Source organism: Narcine bancroftii, chromosome 9 (assembly GCF_036971445.1).
Source record: "Narcine bancroftii isolate sNarBan1 chromosome 9, sNarBan1.hap1, whole genome shotgun sequence".
NCBI lineage: Eukaryota > Metazoa > Chordata > Chondrichthyes > Torpediniformes > Narcinidae > Narcine > Narcine bancroftii.
This window is the reverse complement of record NC_091477.1, coordinates 83,354,901-83,371,531: the sequence shown is the minus strand read 5'-3', so window position 1 is coordinate 83,371,531 and position 16,631 is coordinate 83,354,901. Positions and strand designations below refer to the sequence as shown.

Here is a 16,631-nt window from a genome sequence, read left to right as displayed (position 1 = left end):
CTACCACTCCTGTTGGAAGAAAAGAGTTAGAAACAAGACCATAAGCATCAATAGATAATACTGTATATGGGAGTTTCAAATAACATTGTATCACTTGGGGAATCCCAAAAGATCTTTCCTGAAACAAAGCAATAAGCTGACAGTGTAGAGGAAGTTAAGTTGCAAAACCTGGGTGTGTCAAACCAGAAGGACCCACAAAGAGAAATAAATCAAATGCATTCCACATGAATGGGGAGAGAAAGCACATAAGGTGTTGGCATGGCAATTAAAGAAAGAACAGATTTTGAGGACTATTAATGCTGTTAGATGGAATTTGCTTATTACGTATGAACCTCATGAGATTAATGATGAATTTTGTTCATTTTATAAAAAGTTATATACATCTGATGGAAAACAAGGAAACGGATCGATTGATCTTTTTTTATCACAGTTGAATTTACCAACATTAGAGGATGTAGATATACAGTTGGAAGCACCATTTACTGACTCGGAAATTAAAATGGCTATGATGGAAATGCCAAAAGGTAAATCGCCTGGTGATGATGGATTTACAGTCGAATTTTAGAATTTTTTTTATGATGACTTCTCTACAGTGTTTGGAGATGTACTACGTCAGGTTGGAGAACATTATGAATTGCCTGAGTCTTGTTCCAGTGCTTTAATTACAGTAATTCCAAAGAAAGATAGAGATCCTTTGAAAGTATCTTCGTATAGACCGATTTCATTGTTGAATGGGGATTATAAAATTATAGCTAAAATTTTTGCGAATAGATTGGCTAAATTTTTACTTAAGCTGATTCATATGGATCAGACAGATTTCATAAAGAATAGATATGCCTCGGATTATATTTTACATGTGATTAGTTTGATTAATCCGTGCGGTGTGAGCTTGCAGGCGCCTCATGGCAGTCTCTTCAATCTGAGGCGCCTGCAAGCTCACACCAAGACACAAGAGAAACTTGTCCATGAACTACTCTTTGCAGATGATGCCGCTTTAGTTGCCCATTCAGAGCCAGCTCTTCAGCGCTTGACGTCCTGCTTTGCGGAAACTGCCAAAATGTTTGGCCTGGAAGTCAGCCTGAAGAAAACTGAGGTCCTCCATCAGCCAGCTCCCCACCATGACTACCAGCCCCCCCACATCTCCATCGGGCACACAAAACTCAAAACGGTCAACCAGTTTACCTATCTCGGCTGCACCATTTCATCAGATGCAAGGATCGACAATGAGATAGACAACAGACTCGCCAAGGCAAATAGCGCCTTTGGAAGACTACACAAAAGAGTCTGGAAAAACAACCAACTGAAAAACCTCACAAAGATAAGCGTATACAGAGCCATTGTCATACCCACATTCCTGTTCGGCTCCGAATCATGGGTCCTCTACCGGCACCACCTACGGCTCCTAGAACGCTTCCACCAGCGTTGTCTCCGCTCCATCCTCAACATCCATTGGAGCGCTTACACCCCTAACGTCGAAGTACTCGAGATGGCAGAGGTCGACAGCATCGAGTCCACGCTGCTGAAGATCCAGCTGCGCTAGATGGGTCACGTCTCCAGAATGGAGGACCATCGCCTTCCCAAGATCGTGTTATATGGCGAGCTCTCCACTGGCCACCGTGACAGAGGTGCACCAAAGAAAAGGTACAAGGACTGCCTAAAGAAATCTCTTGGTGCCTGCCACATTGACCACCGCCAGTGGGCTGATAACGCCTCAAACCGTGCATCTTGGCGCCTCACAGTTTGGCGGGCAGCAACCTCCTTTGAAGAAGACCGCAGAGCCCACCTCACTGACAAAAGGCAAAGGAGGAAAAACCCAACACCCAACCCCAACCAACCAATTTTCCCTTGCAACCGCTGCAATCGTGTCTGCCTGTCCCGCATCGGACGTCAGCCACAAACGAGCCTGCAGCTGACGTGGACTTTTTACCCCCTCCATAAATCTTCGTCCGCGAAGCCAAGCCAAAGAAGAGTTTGATTAATAGATTTCGACAATCTTCAGACCACCCGATGGTGATATCTTTAAATGCCGAAAAAGCGTTTGATAGAGTTGAGTGGAATTTTTTGTTCAAAGTTTTGGAGAAATTCAACTTTGGTCCTTTTTTTATCAGTTGGATTAAGGCTTTATATAGTAAACCAGTAGCTAGAGTACTGATGAATGGTTTGATTTCGAAACCATTTAAATTGATGCGATCTACTCGTCAAGGTTGTCCTTTATCACCAGCTTTATTCGCGTTAGTGATCGAACCTTTGGCACAGTTGATAAGACAAAATATACAGATACAAGGTATGAAAGTTTTAGATGAGGAATATAAAATTAATTTATTTGCTGATGATGTATTGGTGTACCTAACAAATCCAGCTCAATCACTTTTCCATTTGAAGGAGTGTTTGATGTAATATGGATGACTTTCTGGATATAAAGTTAATTGGGAAAAAAGCAAAATATTACTGGTGAGTGAAGGAGATTATTCAGCTTATAAGAATATTCTTAATTTGAAATGGATGAATCAAATTAAGTATTTGGGTATAATTATGGATGCTAATTATCAATCTTTATATAAATTAAATTATGTTCTGTTAATAAAAAAAATTAAAACTGATTTGATTAAATGGAAAGATTTACCTATTAATTTATTGGGTAGAATAAATACAATTAAGATGAATATTTTTCCACGTATGCAATACTTATTTCAATCTATTCCATATTTACCTGATAATATTTTTTTTTCGAGATTTGAATAAAATGGTTAGGGAATTTTTATGGAGAGGTAAATTTTCAGGAGTAGCTTTGAATAAATTAACTTGGAAATATGATTTATGGGGATTACGTTTACCACATTTTCAAAATTATTATGAAACAGCCCAATTTAAATTTATTAGTTCATTGATGGATTTGGAACAGCCCCCTATAATTGAGATGGCAAATATCTCTGAATTTGAAATACATCAATTTTTGTTTAGATGGAATGTAAATTTGTTACAGCAACATAATGTGCCTATACTAAATATTTTAATGAAATTATGGATAAAGAAAAAGAAAATGATAGGTTCTAGGGCTGAATTATCGGCCTTGACTCCATTGTATAATAATCAGCTTATTTCTTTCTCAATACATAATTGAAGTTTATTATATTGGAGATTTAAAGGTGTGGAAAATTTGGGAGATTGTTTTAAAGAAGGTAAATTTTTATCTTTTGACCAGATGAGGGACAGTTATGGTATTGATAAGAATTCTTTGTTTCTTTATTATCAAATTCGATGGTTGGTAAAACATGTGTTTGGAAGAGATATGACCTTACCTGAAATAACTAAATTTGAGACTTTTCTTATGAAGGCACCAGAGAAGAGTTATATTTCATTTATGTATCAAATATTACAGGATGGTATGGATAAAAAGGGTTGGGATAAATCCAAAGGTAAATGGGAAGTGGATATTGGTTTTACTTTCTCTGAGGATTATTGGTCAGATATTTGTTATGATAGTGTAACTAGACTGATAAATGCATGCTATGCAATGATTAATTATAATTTTTTACATCAACTATACTTAACACCTGAAAAACTAAAAAAGTATAGTTTTCATGAATCAGATTTGTGTTTTAGATGTGGTAACTCTGTTGGAACTTTTTTTCATGCGGTTTGATCATGTATATATATATGTACAATTTTTTTGGAAGAAAGTTCAATTGTTTCTAGAATACTTGTATAAGATTAAAATACCTTTAGATCCAACAGTATTTTATTGGGTAGATTGCAACCTCTGAAAGGTTTGGGATTAGATAAGTTTCAACTTGCTTTTGTATGTTTAGCTTTATCTGTAGCAAAAAAAATGTATTGCTAGTATGTGGAAAGATACAAATATGATTGATATTAATAGATGGCTTAATGAGATGAAATATTGTTTAATAATGGAAAAAATTACATATGTTTCATGTGATAACTATAGTTTCTTTATTAATAAGTGGTTGTTATATTCAGAATATTTACATTTTGATTTACATTGATTAGATCTTAATTTTTTCTTAATATTTTTTTTCTTCTCTTTATGGCTCTCCTTAGGAAAGTTGGCTGAGGGGGGGGGGGGGGTTCTCTTCCTTTTCTTTTTTTATATATATATAAAATATATCATTCATGTTTATGGTTTTTTGTTATATATGTTACTTATTATCTGTACTCTGAATGAATAAATAAAGTTTTTTAAAAAAATGCATTCCACATAAATAGAAGGATCTGAGACATTGTGGTAAACTACAATTGCTCAATAAGGCAGGAGATTGAGGAGATGCAGACTGAGAATTGAAAGTAAATTGAAAGAATGCTCTCCAAGAAACTTAATTCAAATGTACCCACAATCTTTTGTTGAAATAGTTGGATTCTCTGAGGTTTTACCATATCACATTGGTGTGGAACTCCAAGTGAAAGGACCAACCGAGGAGGAAAAAGCTTAAAAAAATAGTTGCAGGGCAAGAGAGTGAAACCTGAACCTACAGGACAGATGGAGTCTGTGGTGGTGTGAGAGATCCTAATGGATGTTCAACGATATTCCCAGACAGTCAATGTTTTTGGTTGAGAACCATTTTGAAGACTAAGGTGAGAATAGGAGATAGCAAGCACAAAATAAAGCACAATTCCTTTTTAGATTTAGATTTATTCAACTTTATTGTCACTATACCAAGTACAGGTACAAAGTCAATGAAATGCAATTAGCATTTAACTAGAAGTACAAAGAATAATGCTATTTACAAATAAATATTTACTTGTGCTTGCTATCTCCAACTCACACCTTACTCTTCCCATGTTGACTATTCATTTCTCTCCACAAATGACCGCTTGAGACCTTCCAACTTCCCTTCATTTGCTTAAGATGGCAGCGTCTACAATTTCTTGTGTTTCATTTAAACTTGACTGGACCTACAAATACTGAGTAACAGGGTTTTGTTGCTAGAACAAGAATGGTCATCTCAATCTCAACCAAGTATTGGCTTCCAATCTCTTCCAGAGAATCCAAAGAGAAAATAACACAGAGTGGATGACAGACCCCACTGTCACCTCAGGGACTTGAGGGAGAGAACCAGAAAGGCCAGGCTCCAGCCAAATGCTCACAAAATGTATCTTGAAGGAGCAAGAATGCCAATTCTGTGGCATGGCATGTGACTGAGATAGGGTTAAGCCAAGAGCAAAAAAACGTCACAACTGACTTCATACACGAATACATTAATTTCTTTATTCCTCACATATCAAATCATAAAATGTGTAAACGGATGAAAGAAGATGCTGACAACCATTGGGACATATAATGCCACAAAATTATTCTAATTCCACCTGAGTCAATGTCACTAACTTTTTACAGCTGGGAGTTGTTGAGTAGACAAGGTGGATTTGTCGTAAAGCCCCACCTTATGAAAGGATTGTCATACTTTTATAGAAGCCATTGCTGGGGTTGGAGCTGATACAATGTCAAAGCCCTGAGCATATTTTAAAATCGTTACATCTTTATTGATCTGTGATTTATTTTCCTTCATTTTCAAATGAAGGAAAATAAAACACAAATCAATAAAATAATTTAAAAACAAATCACACTCTCAGGCACTCTTTCCACCCCACCTCTGTGGAAACTTGCCAGGGTTTCTGATGTCATACCAAACCTTCGCAAACTCCTGAGGAAGTAGAGGTGCAGATGTGCTTTCTTCACGGTGCCATTGGTGTGTTGGGTCCAGGAAAGATCCAATTATCCTCAACTGCACCTCAACAATAGGGTGAAACATCACAACAAATCACGTTGGTGAAGCCAAGACTTCTGAAAGAAACTGACAGTGTTCAGTGGACACATCCTATGCTCAGTTATAGGATTTTTTAAAAACATGTAACCAGCGACACCATTGTAGTGACTACCAACTTTCTGCAGTCTACTGATGATGTGGCAAGGATGTTCCACATGGTAGGGGTTTCTAGGACAGAAGGGCATAACTTCAGCATGAAAGGACATCCCTTTAAAATAGAGATGGAGAAAAATTACTTTATTTAGAGCAGTGGATCCCAACCTTTTACATTCCGCTCACATACCACTTTAAGTATTCCCTATGTTAAGTATTCCCTATGCCATAAGTGTTCTGTGATTTGTAAGCAATTGCTTAAGGTGGTATGCAAGTAGGAAGGGAAGGTTGAGAATCACTGCTCTAGACCCAATTATTACTGAAATATTTTGCTTGAAAAAAAATTGCCATTGGCCCATTTCCTTTAGAGTTATAAAACTGTGCACATAACGAATCAATTTGCAATGATTAAAACAGTGGTTTTCAAACTTTTTCTTTCCACCCACATACCACCTTAAGCAAACCCTTATTAATCACAGAACACTTATGTCATAGGGAATACTTAAAGTGCTATGTGAGTGGAAAGTAAAAGGATGGGAACCACTGAAGAGGGTCATGAGTCTGTAGAACTTGTTGCCACAGGCAATGTGGAAGCAAAGTCAGGGGGATATTTAAGACAGAAATTGACAAGTATTTATTAGTCAGGGCATCAAGGGTTATGGGGAGAAAGCCGGGGAGTGAGACTGAGTGAGAGGATGGATCAGCTCATGATTAGAATGGCAAGGCAGATTTGATGGCCCAATGGACCTACTTCTGCTCCAAAATCTTGCGATTCTTTGTTCACAGTGGGTCAGATTGTGTCCCAGTCACTTGTCTACAATAGATCTGAAATGCATTGCTTGTTTACCTGCTAGTCCTTCCCTTAGGTGTAGTCACCAAACCACTGAACGTTTGTGTTTCTTGATATTTGTGGCTAAACAAAAGGTGTTACAGTCTCATGAATGAATTGCTGGTGTCAGTACCATGACCTGTGCAAATCTACATTATTAGTACTTATTCTACAGGATGCTGTAGAAGGTTATTTCCATGAGAAATTTCAGATGCTTATGCAAGTGAGCATAGAAATTTCAAAGAGTGAACACACAAAAGTCTACACATGCTGTGGAGAAACTCAGCAAGGTCTCAAAATCAATTCAATAAATCGAAAGGAAAATAGTCTGGATTTTCTTTTGTATGGAAGTAATGTTATACAGTAGTTGATCTTAGCTATCTCTTGCAAATCCAACCAATTAAAGTTGAATATTCTTGGTTAATGGTCAGAAAATAATCTTGGGCAAATGAAATCTGCTGTTGTGACTTGAATGAGCCGTGCAGAGACCAGAGATGTAGCTGTAAAGCCCTTTATTCTGAACAAACAGATATTCAGGAGGGGGCCTGAATTTCTCCTAAGTTAATACCTCAGTGGAACTCAGTGTATCATCATGGCATCAAAGAAAACATCAGGTGATTGCATACAATTTCAAGCCTTTCAATTGCATCCTTTTCTTCATTATTTTGGGTGCAGACAAATGGTTCCATCAAATTTTGTATATCAATGTGAGCACATCTTAATGAATAAGACACTACTGAATAGTCAAACATCTTTGTTGGAATGAAGTCATTCACGTGATGGTTTAAACCTTTATGCAGTCAGGATTACAACAGGATATAGACAGGATGCAGAGTTGGGTGGAGAAGTGCCAGAGGGAGTTCATTCTGGGTAGTGTGTTGATGCATTTCAGAATGTTGAACATGAAGGTGGAATACATGGCAGTGCGGAAAAACAGAAGGCTTGAGGTTTAAGTCCATAGATCTCTCGAGGTTGCCAAGTAGGTAAGAAGACTTCTGGTATGTTGTCCTTTATTTGTCAGGGATTTAATTCAAGAGGATGAGGTAACGTTGCACCTCCACAAAACTCCAGTGTCTTCACTTCTGGTTGCCTCATTACAGGAAGGATGCGGAAGCTTTGGAGAGGAGATTTACCAGGATGTTGCCTGGTTGGAGAATGTGTCTTATGAGTCAACATTAACAGAGCTAGGGCTTTTCTCTTTGGAGCAAAGAAGGTTGAGAGGTGACTTGATAGAGGTCAACAAGATTTAAGAGAGGCGTAGATGGGGTGGACAGTAGTCAATGCTATATCAGAATTAATGGGAGATGAAAATGAGTTGGAAGAATTTTTAACAAATGTTGAACTTCCCAAACTAGAAGAGAGAGAAAAAGATGATTTAGATGCACCTTTTACAAGGGAAGAAATAGAGAACGTTCTGAGTAGTTTACATGCTAATAAGTCACTGTGGGAAGATGGGTTCCCTCCTGAGTTCTATAGATAATTTAAAGATTTGTTGGTACATCTTTTGATGGATGTGTTGGACCAGGTGGTGGAGACCCAAACTATCCCAGAAACATTTTCAACTGCTATAATTACAGTGCTACCTAAGAAAGGTAGAGATCCATTAAAAATCTCATCATGCAGGTCAATATAAAATTCTAGCAAAGGTACTAGCCAACAGACTGGGTGAGTATTTACCAAAATTAATGTATCCAGATCAGGTGGGATTTGTTAAAGGAAGACATTCTTCAAGTAATCAAAGTAGATTATTAAATATAATACATATGGCAAAATCAAGGTTGAATCTAAGCATAACTATTCCTTTACATGCATAAAAGGCATTTGACTGATTAGAATGTTCTTATTCAGTTGGAAAAATTTGGTATAGGTAGAAAATTTATAAATTGCATTAAAATCTCTATCATAAGTCACAAGGTAAAATTATAATTAATAACCAAATGTCACCTATATTTCCCTTGAGTAGATCAAGCAGACAGGGGTATCTCCTATCTCCAACACTATTCATCCTAGCTATTGAACCTCCAGCAGAGATTATAAAAACAGATCCAGATATTGAGGGCTTCAAAGTTGGATAGGAAGAACATAAAATTAGTTTATTTGATAATGAAGTGTGACTCTATATGTCTGACCCAGCTCAATCACTGATAAGATATCAAACATTATTATAAAAATATGGAAGAATATCAGGATATAAAATAAATATGGATAAAAGTGAGATAATGCCATTGAAGAATTTTGATTATGAAAGATACAAAAAAGGTAGTAGATTTAAATGGAAAATAGATGGAATTAAATACTTAGGAATAATGACAGATAATAATTTACAGAATTTATATGTTTACTTATATCCCTCTATTAGAAAAAAAAGAAAAAGATTTACAGAAATGGAAAGATCTGGTGATTACATTAACAGGAAGGATAAATTGTATAAAAGTGAAGGTAATGCCAAGGCTACAGTATCTCTTTCAGTCATTGACAATTCCTTTAAATTATTACATAATTTTATAAGACAATTCCTATAATACCAAATGTTTCATTGGAAATGTTAACATGGGACTAAAATTGATAGGATTTACACTTCCAGATTTAAAATTGTTTATCTATCAGCACGAGCAAGATTTCAATCATCTTTGAAGAAAACCGTCCCCCTTCGTGGATTTGAATGGGACTGAATTCAATAAAAGAGGAGTCAATGAAGGACTTTATTTATGTGGAATGTTAAGTCAATAACAAAAAAAATTGGATAATCCTGTTTTAATACACATACTTAGAATATGGCAAGAAATAAATTAATATATCAGGAAAATAGCAAGCATATCACTGAGGACACTTATGTAAAAATGTACTATTGTCTATGAATCTGGATAATAAAATATTGAATTCATAGTATGACAGAGGAATAAGATATGGTAGGATCTTTATGTCTTTTGAACAATTAAGAAATAAGTATAGAGTAGCTAATGGGACTTTTTTTGTCTTCTCCAGTTAAGATCATTCCAAAATGAAAGTGCAAAACCAGGTTTACAGAGATGGTGAGAGATGGGAGTCAAATTTAGGAGTTGCAATAATGGAAAGATGCTGGTCGGATTGGTGTTTGGATATCCTAGTGTCCATTTATTAGTATAATATAATTTTCTACACCAATTTTATATCACACCACAGAAATTACATAAATCAAAATTGGAAATAGCAGAGATATGTTTTAGTTGTGGAATAGAAATAGGAATATTAGTACATGTTACATGGTCGTGTGAAAAGGTTAATAGGGGTGGCCTTCACAGACGACCCAGAGCTTTATCTTTTTGGCAACTTTATTGAAATAGGTAACAAACTAACTAAAGTCCGAAGTTAATTTGTTAAAATAGCTTTAGCTGTGACTAAGAAATGTATTATGATTACTTGGAAATCCAACACCCCTCGACAGATAGTTCAATGGAAAACAGAGATGAATAGTTGTACACCTATGGGTAAAAAATCACATAATTTAAAGAGGAAATAGGACATATTTATAAAAATTTGGCAACCATATTTGGACTACATTGGGGCCCAAATATAATTTGTAAAAAGGTACTATGATTATAAAAATATAAGTGACCTCCCCAATAAAAAAAACTTTCTTTTTTAAATTGAACTATAATCCCACATGGTGTATGGATTTATACTGTGAAGGGGGTGGGAGGGAAGGGGTTGTTGTGTTTTGTTTATATATATATACACACACACTCATACCATATATATATATTTAAAATTGAAAATTTTGATACATATATTTATGGAAAAAAAATCAAAAATAAAATATTCAAAAAATTAATGTCTCCTTGTGGTTTCAGTTTACAAATGATCATCTCTTTTGTGGTTTGATAACCTTGTTGAAAGGCTCAATCCCAAAATTTTGGATATGTATCTTCATTTTTGCTATGTAAATTACACTATTTGACCAGCTGAGTTTCTCCAGCATTGTGTTTTTATTTTATCTTGTATGTGGTCACCTGTTGTGAGCCAGACATCAGTTTTCTTCAGACAGAAAAGATTATTCATGCGACTATGGTTTTAATTTCAAAAGCAATCACGACTTGTAGGTTTTATTTTGAAATAGTTAATTAAAATTAATCCTCACATATATTAATAGGTACTATCTCTTTAAACTTTATATTTTGACACTTTAACATCTGGAATGTTAAATCATTTTTAAAAATAATTTGTTAACATGATCACCAATTTTAATATTAATTTTTGAAGCGCATTAGTGCTATCACACTGTGAATCAAAGCTGGCGCCTGGATATTACGCACCAAGAAGACATGGGATTTTTGTCCCTGAGAAATTAGGTAATTACCATAAAAATGTATTTACAGATTTGTATTGTTTAAAAAAATACTGGTGGAATGAAAAAGAAAGACTGAGATCAATCAATTCTAATCTTTCAACAATAATAAAATTCTGGTGAATACATGTGCTTTGAACAGACCCTTTTATTTTCTCTTCCCACTCAATAGATTTCAAAATCAAAAACAAATCAAAATAAAATTAAATGCATTCATGAATTCCGCCTTTAAATAGAGCTTTCAATCCTTTCAGATATAATTATAGATTCGATAGATATTGGCATTTTTTTTATAGGTAAATCAAGAATCAGTCCATTTTTTCTTGTATTTGCCAAGAATGTGTTATCTATTAAATTATTCAAAATCCATAGCAGTGAAAATCTGCAATAAGTGTCATAATATTTTAATATGATTTATTTTGCACAGCCAATAATAGTGTTATTATGCATTGACAAGGAGCAAGGTGTTGAATGAGGTAGCATCCAAGTTAGGTAATGGGATATCTGATTATTTGAAAAGCAAAACTATAAATACTAGAAATCAGAAAGGAAAGCAGTGAAGGCTGGAAATAATGATCACATCAGGCATAATTTCTGAGAGAGAAAAAAGGAAAAAACATTTTGGGTCAATGACCTTTCATTGCAATTGGAATTATGAGAAATTAAGTATGTTTTATGCTGCAAAGAGGAAGGATGGAAAGAACAAAGGGAATGACCATGATAGACAAGTGACCAATGACACAGCTGCCCTTGTGTCTTCTTTGAGAGAGAGAGATTAATATTTATTGATTGTATCTTATCTTTCTGGAGAAACGCAAACTTCGAGAATCATGGACAAGAGTGTGGTTATCACACTCTTGAAAGGATCTCATGCCTATGTTTTTGTATGTTCTCCATATCCTGTGCCATTTGATGATTGTTACACTATTCCTACACTTGTTTATCAATGTATTTGTTATCATTGCAACAGTTTCTATATGATTTGGATTGCTTGGATAACACATAAAATGAAGCTTCTGGCTTTTTTGGTACATGCGACAAATTAGCAATTCCAAGATGAATGAAGCAGTAGAGAAAAAAATCATACTAAAACTGAGTGCAGAATTGTTGGAAGTCTGAAATAAAAGAATCCTGGAAATACTCAGTAAATACCCAGGTGGCATCTGTACAGTGAAGAAACTGAGCTACTTTTCCTTAGTTTATCTTCCCTCCACAATGTTCAGCCTCTTAATCCCCAACCCTGCACAACCTGCTGCAATATCCATAAGTATATATAGACCCAATGTTGCAGCCTACTCTTGACCCACGAAACATTTCTTCCCACCTTAACTAAATTATTTTATCTCCTTTTGTATTCCCTTCCCACTTCCATCCCTACTTTCCCAGCTGGCTCATGCTCATTCTACGTTCCGGGGTGGTCTGGTGGCTTTTCACTTTTTTGAACAGATACCCTACCATTTAACTTCCGCCACTAAATGCCTGACTGGATTTGTTCTTCTGTTGAACAACTGTCCCTTTAACTCCACACACTTTCCACAAGTCATTACACATCAATGAGAACTTGCTTGGGCCCAAACGTGCTTGTTTCCTTGTGATGTGTATGGAAGAGTTCTGAAACAATTCCTTTACAAATATATTGATGACATTCAAGGTGCTCCTTCTTGCATTTGTACATTATCTTTGCTGTCAGTTTCCAACTTGCTCCCATGTATATGTGGTCCCCATATCTGACATTTTGTTTTTTTGACACCCTATCTCCATCAGAATAGTGTAATTACCAATATCCCTTCCAAGTTCATTGACTTCCACACTTTCACACTTACACTTCCTCCCACCCTGTTTTCAAGAAGGAATCAATAAAATTCTCCAATTTTCTTGATTTTATCTCCTTTAGTGATGAAACTGAGCTCATAACTGTGTGTCCTCCTTTCTCTTTCCCCTGACACCTTCCATCAGTCTCATCCTCCAATTTCCTGCACTGTCATGTTCATGATATGGTGAATCTAAATGTAGATTGGGTAACCACTTTGCGTAATATTTCCATTTAGTTTTCCAAGGTGGCTCTGAGCTTTGAAATACAATATCCCACTCCCACACAGCACTCTTTAACCCCTTATATATTTGAATTATGCCCAGCAGAAATGAAGAAATCTTTCTCTTCCACCAGGTAGGTTGCAACCCTTGGGATTCATTGCAGAATTTTAAAAATATTCAAATCACCTGCCTTTTCAGTTTAAGTCAGAACTGAGCAGTTGTTTTTTAACATTATCCCACTCCAACAAGTCAGTGTTTCTCTCCTCACAGACACTGCCCAATCCAAGCATTCTCTTTGCATTTAGATTTCCAGCAGCCTTTGTGCTCTGCTCCTCAATGTTTTCACATTTATTTTCTCTTTCTACTACCCTCATTCGTCTGCTTCTACTTGCCCTCCTCCAGAAAGCTGATCTGTGATTGAGAAACAATTATCTTCTTTCCTGGTATGGCAGTAAAAGCAATTGTGTCTCTTGGTCAACCTTGGTCTCCATCCTACCCCTTCTTTTCTCTTCCCCTTTCATTTGCTGCAAACTAAATCATGCTTGATTTCTTACTTTTCTAATTTTGGTAGTGCATTGTTAACTCTGGTTCTCACTGTAACTGTGCTGCTTGAACGACTGAATATTCCCAGCATTTTCTGGTTGTTACAGTTAAATGCTTTGGGTTTTTTTTTGCAAAACAAAAGAATTAAATATATACTTTGACATGAACTAAAGCTGGAGTCTCTTTCTTCTCTTTAGATCTGCGACAAGGAATGGCATTATTACGTTATTAATGTTGAGTTTCCTGTGGTAACCTTGTACGTGGATGGAGTGATTTATGACCCGTACCTGGTGACAGATGATTGGCCCATCCACCCGTCACACATTGATATGCAGCTCACTGTTGGAGCCTGTTGGCAGGGTAAGATCTTCAAATGGGGAAACTGAGTCAAAGTTGGGAGGCTGATTTCATTTTGATCCATGTTAGAAAGAGACTCCAATAGAGTCATCAAATTTGCAAATAACATGACAGTATTTGACCTCATGGCTGTACCAACTGAATTCGACACATTTGAATATAAAAAAAAAACCTGCTTTATAAAATGATTAAAATCATTCAGTTCTCAACTCCCTTTTAGGTTCATTACAGCTCATTATGTGATATATTTTACTCTTCCTTTTATTGAATGTAAAATAATTGTGTATAGCATTGCAAAACAAAATCTGCCTGTTGTAACCCTATCTTGATTATTTTACTACAGTTTTAGTTGCATGATTCTCACAATTTACAAAGTGTATTAGAATATGCAAATAAAATGTCTGCTAATAAGATTCTGGTATTACTATGGGCCAGAAATTGCATAGTAATATATTGAACCAGTTCCCAGCAATGTCATCTGCCATTCTACATAAGTGATGAATGGTCCTATTTAATTTAATGTTACAAAAAGAAGATATAGGAGATGCTGGAAATATTAAATAAAAATAAAAGGCTGTAAATTCTTTTCTGGACAGTCAGCATCATGAGGAGAAAATTAGTAACACTTTTAGGCCAATATCCATTCTTCAGAATTTTCATCTTGATCCTACTAAGTTCAAGTTCATTATCATCTGATTATAAATATACACAGGACGATACAATGTCCCTCCAGACCATGGTACGTGCACCAAATCACACAATACACATTACATAAAGATTACATAGATAATCAAAATAAATGCATATAAATATTTGGGATGATTGGCATTCTCTCAGCCTGTGGGGGAAAGAGCTATTCCTCAGCCTAGCTGTCCTGATTTTGATCCTCCTGTACCTTCCTTTTAATGGTACCCATAGTTAGTTGATTTTTACTTCAGCTCGGCATTTAAAACGACTTGTGGAGAATCTGTCCTAGCTGGGACTCAATACCCATCTCTGTAACTGGATTCTGGACCTCCAAACAGAAAATCATCTGTCCAGATTGATAGCAAATCCTTGAGCACCATCAGGCTGAACACTGCCATATCTCAGGGCTGTAAGCTCAGCCACTCCTGTTGACGCTACTGACCAATATCTGCAGCATGAGATCCAGCTCCAATAGAGTCATCAAATTTGCAAATAACATGACAGTATTTGACCTCATCAGCAACAACGATGAGTCACACTGCAGAGTAGAGGTGGAGAATTCTGTGGAATACTGCAAGATACTCTTCTTCTTTGGCTTGGCTTCGTGGACAAAGATTTATGGACGGGTAATGTCCACGTCAGCTGCAGGCTCGTTTGTGGCTGACAAGTCCGATGCGGGACAGGCAGAAACGGTTGCAGCGGTTGCAAGGGAAAATTGGTTGGTTGGGGTTGGGTGTTGGGTTTTTCCTCCTTTGTGTTTTGTCAGTGAGATAGGCTCTGTGGTCTTCTTCAAAGGAGGTTGCTGCCCGCCAAACTGTAAGCCGCCAAGATGCACGGTTTGAGGCGATATCAGCCCACTGGCGGTGGTAAATGTGGCAGGCACCAAGAGATTTCTTTAGGCAGTCCTTGTACCTCTTCGTTGGTACACCTCTGTCACTGTGGCCAGTGGAGAGCTCACCATATAACATGATCTTGGGAAGGCGATGGTCCTCCATTCTGGAGACGTGACCTACCCAGCGCAGTTGGATCTTCAGCAGCGTGGATTCGATGCTGTCAACCTCTGCCATCTCGAGTACTTTGATGTTGGAGATGAAGTTGCTCCAATGAATGTTGAGGATGGAGCGGAGACAACGCTGGTGGAAGCGTTCTAGGAGCCGTAGGTGATGCCCATGATTTGGAGCCAAACAGAAGTGTGGGTATGACAACGGCTCTGTATACACTAATCTTTGTGAGGTTTTTCAGTTGGTTGTTCTTCCAGACTCTTTTGTGTAGTCTTCAAAAGCGCTATTTGCCTTGGCGAGTCTGTTGTCTATCTCGTTGTCGATCCTTGCATCTGATGAAATGGTGCAGCCAAGATAGGTAAACTGGTTGACCATTTTGAGTTCAGTGTGCCCGATGGAGATGTAGGGGGGCTGGTAGTCATGGTGGGGAGCTGGCTGATGGAGGACCTCAGTTTTCTTCAGGCTGACTTCCAGGCCAAACATTTTGGCAGTTTCCGCAAAACAGGACGTCAAGCGCTGAAGAGCTGGCTCTGAAAGGGCAACTAAAGCAGCATCGTCTGCAAAGAGTAGTTCATGGATAAGTTGCACTTGTGTCTTGGTATGAGCTTGCAGGCGCCTCAGATTGAAGAGACTGCCATCCGTGTGGTACCGGATGTAAACAGCGTCTTCATTGTTGAGGTCTTTCATGGCTTGTTTCAGCATCATGCTGAAGAAGATTGAAAAGAGGGTTGGTTGCTTCACGCCATTGTTAATGGAGAAGGGTTCAGAGAGCTCATTGCTGTATCTGACCCGACCTTGTTGGTTTTCGTGCAGTTGGATAACCATGTTGAGGAACTTTGGGGGGCATCCGAGGCGCTCTAGTATTTGCCAAAGCCCTTTCCTGCTCACGGTGTCAAAGGCTTTGGTGAGGTCAACAAAGGTGATGTAGAGTCCTTTGTTTTGTTCTCTGCACTTTTCTTGGAGCTGTCTGAGGGAAAAGACCA

General features: G+C 37.1%; 1 protein-coding gene across 4 annotated transcripts in view; it reads left to right on the top strand.

Annotated features, from left to right (window-relative positions):
• The window catches only part of clstn2a (calsyntenin 2a), a 453,983-nt gene that overhangs the window by 377,593 nt on the left and 59,759 nt on the right, over positions 1-16,631 (top strand). For all 4 annotated transcript variants that reach the window (XM_069896652.1, XM_069896653.1, XM_069896654.1 and 1 more), the window contains exon 10: positions 13,801-13,963. In XM_069896652.1, coding sequence (XP_069752753.1) covers positions 13,801-13,963 — 163 coding nt within the window. The remainder of the gene's footprint in view (positions 1-13,800; positions 13,964-16,631) is intronic.